Genomic DNA, 8651 nt, shown 5'->3' with positions numbered 1-8651 from the left:
TTTTTTGATGAAACGTTGGGTATTAAAGGATGGTATTTGATGTCAAGTTTTATTATTTATTACACATTATAATGTGGTCGTATATTGTTGTCGCCTCTTCTGTCGTTGGTCCACAAATGGCTTGTGAACACAATAGAGGCTACAGTTTTTATCTGATTTCAATGAAATTTGGTGTGATCATTTATATTCATGAGATCTTGGTCAAGTTCGAATTTGAAGATTTTTCGATGAATGGTTTTTGAGTTATTGCCCTTGACTTTGGAAAAACGCATCAAAATTTGTTTTTGATTACAATAGAGACAACAGTTTTCATTCGATTTAAATAAAATTTTGACAAGTTGGAACTGGATAATATTTTGCTGAATGGTTTTTGAGGAATTGACTTCGGAAAAATGCGTTGTGATTTGTTTGTGAACACAAGAGACTACAATTTTCATCCGATTTAAATGAATTCGGTGTGATCGTTTATAATGATGTCATCTTGGACAAGTACAAATTTTACAATAAATTTGCTGTGTAGTTCGAAGGTTTTGTTGAAATTTACATTTCAACATTATTTCAACTTTACATGAAAATATAATATTAAATTATGACATGGGCACCTAAAATCACTATCTCAAAGTTTGAGGAGAATGGGTTAAATATCTTTTAAGCTCCTTTCTTTCAAGATGCTGTGAACATAGTACAGGTTTATAGTTTAAATCTATTAGCCTACCATTACTTGTTTTAACTCTTATTTTTCAGCATTTCTGGAAACGACTATTTAACACAACAAGGAATAGAATTTGATTCAACTTGGTTGCTATGGAGATCACAGGTGGCTCTTTTTGCTATTAGTGTCATATTTTTATTCTTAGGGTACCTCAAATTACTGTTTCTTTACAAGTTACGTTAATTGATTCCTCAGTACATCTATCAGGGTTGTTGTATTATAGATTATATAAATCCTAAATAAATGATGTATGTTTATTATTCTAAATCTGCCTCAACAATGTATTTTACTTAATTGATATGATGGTTAATCTCTGGTATCATAAGCTCATTTGCCAAATTATTTGTGCATGATCATGACAAATGTTTTTATTTATCATGATTTGAAAACAAAACCTTGTGAATTATAATTAATCATTATATTTTATTTATTTGTTTTCAACCATTGATAATTGTGTTCATAATCATTCCGTACCAAATTAAAATTTGATACTTATTGGTTTTTTACTTAAAAAAATCCTGTTTTGTTTTTAATTTGTGATATTTTGTTTACCTAATTTTGCATGTTAACCAAAATATCTAAGATATATATCAAATGAAAGATTTAAATATAGTTCCTTTATAGCGTAGAAAAAAATTGTGCCTTATGTAATAAAACTGCTGAACCACATTCAGTACAAAATTCTTTCATGCTATATTACTTCAAATCATAGGAAGGATATGGAAACACAGGAACACTTATTATAGTCTACGTAACACCCAGTAATGTAATCTATCGTAAAATAATTTTAGTCTCCTTATAGATATTTTGGTGATTTCATATACAAAACCATTATCACATTTAAATCAAACCATTTTAACATTTAGAGATTTATTTTGATTGTTTATATTGATGTTCAAGAAATTAAAATTAATACAACCTTTGTTTTATTTGTCTTAATGGTAAAACATAATGTTGCCACCAATGTCCATCAGACTGCTACAAATTTTGATCACACACAATTTAAAATTTCAGGACAGATTTTGATAAACTTGGAAGAAGAAATTTACGCGTGTTCTTTAAAAAATCTGTAATGCGCAATTCTTGCTGTGAAGAAGGAACCCAATTGATAATGAGAAATAATTATTTATTTTGAATTAAAACCCTTCCTAAAATATTGTTAGATTTAGGGATGATGTGTGCCAATTAATAAAGTTGAGCTAGTTTTCGTGTTTGGTTGCCCACTTGCCTTATTAGTCAACATCGTCATAGCATTAAGAAAATTGGTTTAAATGATTTAAACGAAAATTGGTTTTCTTTTTAGTACTGTTGACTTGACAAATATAAGACAAAATTGTTATAGATGACTTCAGCTGCAAAACTTTCTATGTGTCCAAGGGTGTGTTATGCATTGAGGTAAGGTACAGGTTTGATTGAATTTGGCTTGTGAACGCGATAGAGACTACAGTTTTCATCTGATTCGATGAAAATTGGTGTGATCATTTAAATTGATGAGATCTTGGACAAGTTCGATAATTACGATTTTTCGATGAACGGCTTTTAAGTTATTGCCCTCGACTAAGCCAAAACGCATCAAAATTGGCTTGTGAACACAATAGAGACTACAGTTTTCATCCAATTTAAATGAAATTTGGTGTGAATATTTATAGTGATGAGGCCTTGGTCAAGTCTGAAGTTGGCTATATTTCGATGAACAGATTTTAAGTTATTGCCCTTGATATATGAAAAACGCGTCAAAATTTGTTTGTGAACTCAATAGAAAGTACAGTTTTCATCCCATTTCAATGAAATTTGGTATGATCATTTATAATGAGATCTTAGTCAAGATTTAATTCGACAATTTTTCGATCAACAAAATTTGAATTATTGTCCATGACTTAGTAAAAACTCATCAAAATTTGTTGGCGATAGAGGTGACAGTTTATGTCAGAATTTTATTAAATGTGTCTTTGTTTAAATCAATAATATCTTGCACAAATAAGCTTTTTGGTATGATTTGACACAGATAGGTGACTGCCCTTGATATACTGAAAATGTATGAGGAAAATGGGCGTATCTTGCTAGGCAACCACTTGTTTATTAATGCAGAGGAAAGATTTGACTTCATGGATTATAAATTGGTCTATAACAGTTCAAGCAGTTTTGTAGTGGAAAGGATTTTTCTTCATATTCAAAATCAAAAATTGGTTTTGTAATTTATGTACCTAATAGGTCATTAGTTTTCAAGAATTTTCATCATGACAAAGATATACATTTCTGTTATATAATTTGTAGATAAAGTCATTGATGTGTGTGCTTGCAACATTGTCCTCAATCATCAACGTACAACTCAATCACTTGATCAAAATACTACAGGTTTACCCTTGATATCAAGGAAGCAGTATATGTGTGTAGTACTAGTATATGATATTGAAAAAAAAAACGTCTTGTACATATTTATTTTTTTCAAATTTATTTTTTACATTTACTTTTTGCCGGCTTTGTGTGCCTTTAAAACTTTGACAACAATTCTCTGTTCTTCAATGAGGAAAGCTCTGAGAATTCTGAAAAAAATAACCATTTCTTTGATTATTAACACAAAGAATGTCACATTCTCTCCTAAATAAACAAATACCTTACTCTGCAATAAGACAAATCCAAGCTGAGGAAATCAGAGTACAAGAAAATAGTTTAGTTAATAACAACTGATAATAGATAATGAACCTTTGTGACTCCTTGAAGCTGATAATACTTCAAACCATTAATAAGTCTATTTTTCTCAAGAAAATCATCACCAAATTCAATAGTGCACATCTTCATAATGATATTGATACACATACAAAAGATCAAAAGAATCCATGGAGAATTGTAGCCTGTAGAGTGAGCACGAGGTAAATTTTGACGCGTTTTTCGCAAGTCAAGGGAAATGATACCAAGTTTGATCAGAATCAGTTGAAAACTGTAGCTTCTATTGTGCTCACTAACACATTTTGATATAAAAGAGTTAAAAGATTAGTAAAGGAACAATGTCTTCTTTCAACTTCTAATAAAATTGATGGTTAACTCATGGTTGGATCATATCAAATCAGACCCGGGAATCAGACCAGGTTACTCATGAAATTCTACCCAAAATCAGTTACCGGTAACTCAGCTTAATCTTGAATATTTACACACTCTCTGCACCAAGACCCGATGTTAATATCTAAAATCCAGTTATATTTTTTTCCTGTATTATACCTTATCGAAGTTTTTGAACAGGTGATTTTCAAAAATTGTTATTAAGTCATTCATTTCTGTGGGTATCAAAAAGCACCTAAATACTATAACCTTCATTTTTACATATTTGACCACAACATTCAAAATTTAACTACAAAGTTGAGTCAATGCAACAAATATTCACATGAAATACATGCCCTGTATTAAGAATGATAAATGAGACCTTACCTAGATCGGACACATCTATGACATCGAGACCCACCATAAGCTCTGCTGACTGTCTTTCGTTTTTTGGACATCTTAGGCATATCAACAGGTCTGCATGGTTTTAACTAAATATATAGAATTAAAACATTTGTGGTTTTATTTCATGACGATGACCAAAAATTTCATAAGCAATTGTTTGGTACCAATTATACATAATCTTATGAATTAGTGTGCATTTCATGAGTTTGGACTAATGCTCAGAGCCTCACGATCTAGTAAAAAAAACTCTAATATCAAACATAACAGATTAATCTTAGCATTACTGGTATTTAATTTAATGATAAATCTTACCCCTTTTAAAGTCTGTTTGCAGTCACCACATTTAGGAACCTTGCCTCGTTTCTTTGTGTAAATATAAACCTTTTTGCCACCTGGAGTGCGAACACTGAAAGGAAGAAATATAGATTAAAATGTTGAAAACATCATAAGGTTAAAACAGGGTAAAAAATATTACATAAAATCAAGGGCTTAACATTATAGTGCTGGGAATAATTATCGAAAAATCAATTATCGCTCTTATGTCATGTACCGATAACGATAATCGATGGTTCATTTCAAAATCGATTATCGCAAAAAATAACATAACCTGTTAAATTACTCCCGGGGCCAAGGATATTCGACTCCGGCCTGGGACCATAATAAAAACACGCTTTCAGGCAGTCACGTACCGCAAAATAAACTAAGCTAAAGTCTTTATTGTCGTATGTTCTTCCATTTCTTTGATTGTATATGATCATAACAATCATTAATTAGGAAAATTTCATTCACAATAAATTAGTACAAACATTTGTTATTATACGTATATATAATTAACTGAATACAGGTACCGATATTTGGGCATGACTTTCCCTTTATTTTTCACACGATTGTAGTTGTCTCCCTTTTTTTTATCAAGTCTATTTACGTAACGACAAAGCTGATTGGATAATCAGTGCTGTTTATAAATAGAAGGCTAATCACAATTCGTATAACAACGGTGGTTAGTATCTTAGTCTTGGTTATCAAGAACGTGTGATCAAGACAATTATTTTTACCATTCAACGGTACATTTATGCCGATGGCGATATTGACGAAAACTAATCTTCCAAACGTCTTTAAAACAAAAAGATTGGTCACATAGCGAAGAACATGATAATAAACACAATACACATACTAGTATCTAACACTAGCATTACATACAAGTAAGTGGTAGGCAGCCTAATAGGACTTGAAATGAGTCGTCTACTTGACCTAAAATTTGAGTAACATTACGATTTTTATCGATTATCGATCGGAAATGCCTAACGATATATTGCTGATAATCGATGATAATTTTAAACTCGATTCCCAGCACTATAACATTAATGATAATTCTGGTAGGCTCTCTACCTCAAAAGATGGCTTCCCTGGTTTGTCATTGTGTACAGGGACAGATGCACCATTTTGGGGAGGTTGATTTGAATCTTGAATATAAGTAATTGTCCTTTACTTACTAGAAATGTACGAAAATCGTATAAATCCTTCAAAAATATTTAAAAACTAGGAATTTCTTTTCCTGTAGATTCTTTTTTTTTTTATATATATATGACCGAGTGTCTCAAAAAAGACAACTCGTCTTTTTAACTTTCAGACGCATATAATTATGAACACACATAGATTTGAAAGCTCAAATTTCGATGTTGAGCTGTAAACATTATTATTGATTGGGTTAGCTAAAAAAATTCCTGTTTCTGAGACTATGAATGAGTATGAATGGCGCACTTGCCGGTTTACAAGAATCCAAAGATAAAGCAATCAAGCAAACCTCTCAAATGTAAGATGTTTTCTTTGCATCTTAACTATCAATGTACGGGTATATACATATTTATTTTTTCTAGTAAATATAGTGTGGGTATAATGAGGGTCGGTGGTTAAAAAGAAATAACTATACTTACGCAACCCTTTGGTTAGATTTTGTGTTGTAAGACAATCGTCTTCTTAATGTTAATCGTTGCACCATCTATAAGATACATAAAACAATTTGAGCTAAAATTAATTTTATTAATGAAGAGGATAAGCCAAAGGTAACAGCCAAAAATATACAAGACAAGCTTACTAAAATCTGTCATTTATCAATCCAACATTTCTATGTAAAAATACCATCAAAACTCATCAAAATTGTTTGGATCTGTTGTAGTGAGACGGAGAGGAATTTGTTTATGTCTGAAACGGGCAAATATTCTGCAATTTAGATCTGGACCTATTCAAATCATGTGATTTTCAATTTCATTTTATAAGTAGGCCTACTGCGCCAGCGGTGATATCATCAAGTATAGTCGTAACACAGACAAGGGCCACAGTCGTCAACATGTCAAGAACAATATTGAAAACTTAAGCAATTAATTCCTTTGCCAGTCAATAATTTAAAAAAATCCCCCTAGTGTTACAAACCAAATTAAGTAGGGACATACAATGATAGTAAGTATCGTACACTACTGCTAATATGAAGCTGAATGGGTGCCTTCAATTAGTGACTGTTAATAAGATTATATACACCTAACTCGGTCTTGAATTTGGTTAGCTTGAAAGCCGAGAAAATGAGAATTTTAATTATTTCATCTTCAATATTTTCATAAGTCGGATTAACAGGATTATCATGGATTTATTTCCACAAGTATCATCACATTACCTTGTCTGGCTACAACGGAAGTTGAAAAGACCGGAAGTTGATACTGAAGCTGAGAACTTCGGGAAAGGTGAAGGCTATTGAGAAAAGTGAAAATAAACATGGCTAGCTTGATTGAATCATATGAGCAACAATATTCCGCTGTCACTGCCGATATTACTTTCAATATTGGACGAATTTCTTCAACATATGGAGGTCTGGCTTACTTTCTTATTGTCTCTTTGTTATTATAGTTTATAGGCTATATTTGTCTCAAGGCTTAGGAGAAAGTTACTTATTTTCAGATTTTCATCTTCATTTCATTCATCTCATCATGATAAAATCATCATATTAATGTGGTATCATATATAGACACAGCTTTATGGAACAACAATCACTGGTTAAAGTTTTATGCAACGTTTCGACGTGTTTCCCCCGTCGTCCTCAGGCACATAATGAGAAGAAGTGATGGGCAAACTATATATACATTAATGCTTATTATTAAGAACACACAAGAGATAAATGGTTTATTGATACATTACATTAAATTTTAACAGGTACAATAAGATGTCATAATTCTTAAAATAACATACAGGCTGATTAAGTAAAATGATTGAAATAAGGTAAATGAATTTAAAAAGATTAATTGAACTAACAACTATTGCTGGTATTGGAGTCTTTTATTAATAGAAATTACATTGTTCATATAACTAACTATGCTTAAAGTTGGAAATTGTTTTTGAATATGAATAATTACAAGTTGATAAGTTTATCATATGCATGCGATAAACGAACACCTTTATCTCTGTTAAGGTCAGGCTGATATCTTCTGATGTGGATAGCTTCATAAAGTCTCCTGGTTTTATCTATGTGCTTCTTTCTGGATGTGAGAATTAAGCGGTTAGGCGGTCAGTTGAAGACATGCGTGTATAGGAAACCTACACATACAGATCAGTATGTGAACTACCATTCCAACACCCCTCAACATGTCAAAAGGGCAGCTATCACAGCGCTGGTCAGAAGAGCAAAAAGGATTTGTGACCCAGAATACTTTCTATATATCTTATTACTTAATTTCAAACTCGTGTGTCGACAAAGTCTCAAAAAACGGAGTTATTAAGGGACATCACTTCATCTATATACCGGAAAGTGGAATTGAAAGAACGAGCTAGATGTTTATTTCCGTTGTGTTGGAGATCTTGAATAAATTCAGCCTCACAAGAATAGAGAAATAAATCTGCAAGCAAGGGAGCACAATTAGTACCCATAGGAATACCAGTTATTTTCTGAACTATTTTTCCGCCAAATATGTAACTGATCAAAAAATTTAACATTTTTTACAACATCCTCTTCTGTATATTTATTTATAGCTTCAGAGTAATATTTGAGAAAATAAGTTGAGTTATAACTAACAATATATTTGTATCTTCTGTTTCGGTTTTAGACAAAAAGGCCTAGTATAATATATATCCTTTAATCTGTATTATATCATGAAATGCAATTGGTAAAATTTTACGAGCAAGAATATGAAAATTGGTCAAGGTTGGCTAGATTCAAGGTTAGTTGGTTTCTTTGTGAGTGGTGATAATCGATGTTGACGGTTCGAGGTCTTCTGACCAGCGCTGTGATGGCTGCCCTTTTGACATGTTGAGGGGTGTTGGAATGGTAGTTCACATACTGATCTGTATGTGTAGGTTTCCTATACACGCATGTCTTCAACTGACCGCCTAACCGCTTAATTCTTACATCCAGAAATAAGCACATTGATAAAACCAGGAGACTTAATGAAGCTATCCACATCAGAAGATATCAGCCTGACCTTAACAGAGATGAAGGTGTTCGTTTATCGCATGC

The 8651-nt window shown here is 31.9% G+C and overlaps 2 protein-coding genes across 2 annotated transcripts in view; one reads left to right on the top strand and one right to left on the bottom strand.

Annotated features, from left to right (window-relative positions):
• The window catches only part of LOTGIDRAFT_141832 (hypothetical protein), a gene marked incomplete at both ends in the record, with an annotated part of 28808 nt that extends 27913 nt beyond the window's left edge, over positions 1-895 (top strand). The window contains one exon of the mRNA XM_009051462.1: positions 745-895. Within this exon, the coding sequence (XP_009049710.1) occupies positions 745-895 (151 nt within the window). The remainder of the gene's footprint in view (positions 1-744) is intronic.
• A 2229-nt stretch (positions 896-3124) lies between these two features.
• LOTGIDRAFT_201223 (hypothetical protein) lies at positions 3125-6848 on the bottom strand. Its single transcript, XM_009051461.1, has 5 exons — positions 6822-6848; positions 6088-6152; positions 4466-4559; positions 4136-4239; positions 3125-3255 (listed from the first exon to the last, which is right to left on the bottom strand). The coding sequence occupies exons 2-5, from the start codon at positions 6150-6152 to the stop codon at positions 3177-3179; spliced, it is 342 nt and encodes a 113-aa protein (XP_009049709.1). The 5' UTR covers positions 6822-6848; the 3' UTR covers positions 3125-3176.
• Between the last annotated feature and the right edge of the window lie 1803 nt (positions 6849-8651).

This window comes from Lottia gigantea, assembly GCF_000327385.1.
Source record: "Lottia gigantea unplaced genomic scaffold LOTGIsca_168, whole genome shotgun sequence".
Taxonomy (NCBI): Eukaryota; Metazoa; Mollusca; class Gastropoda; family Lottiidae; genus Lottia; species Lottia gigantea.
The sequence above is the reverse complement of the archived record's forward strand: the minus strand, read 5'-3'. Positions and strand labels throughout refer to the sequence as shown.

Coding starts and splice junctions, on each gene's coding strand:
- LOTGIDRAFT_201223 (XM_009051461.1), bottom strand. CDS start 6,152: ATGGTGCAACGATTAACATTAAGAAGACGATTGTCTTACAACACAAAA. Junction 4,560..6,087: donor AAATCTAACCAAAGGGTTGC/GTAAGTATAGTT, acceptor TCTTCCTTTCAG/TGTTCGCACTCCAGGTGGCA. Junction 3,256..4,135: donor CATAGATGTGTCCGATCTAG/GTAAGGTCTCAT, acceptor TATTTTTTTCAG/AATTCTCAGAGCTTTCCTCA.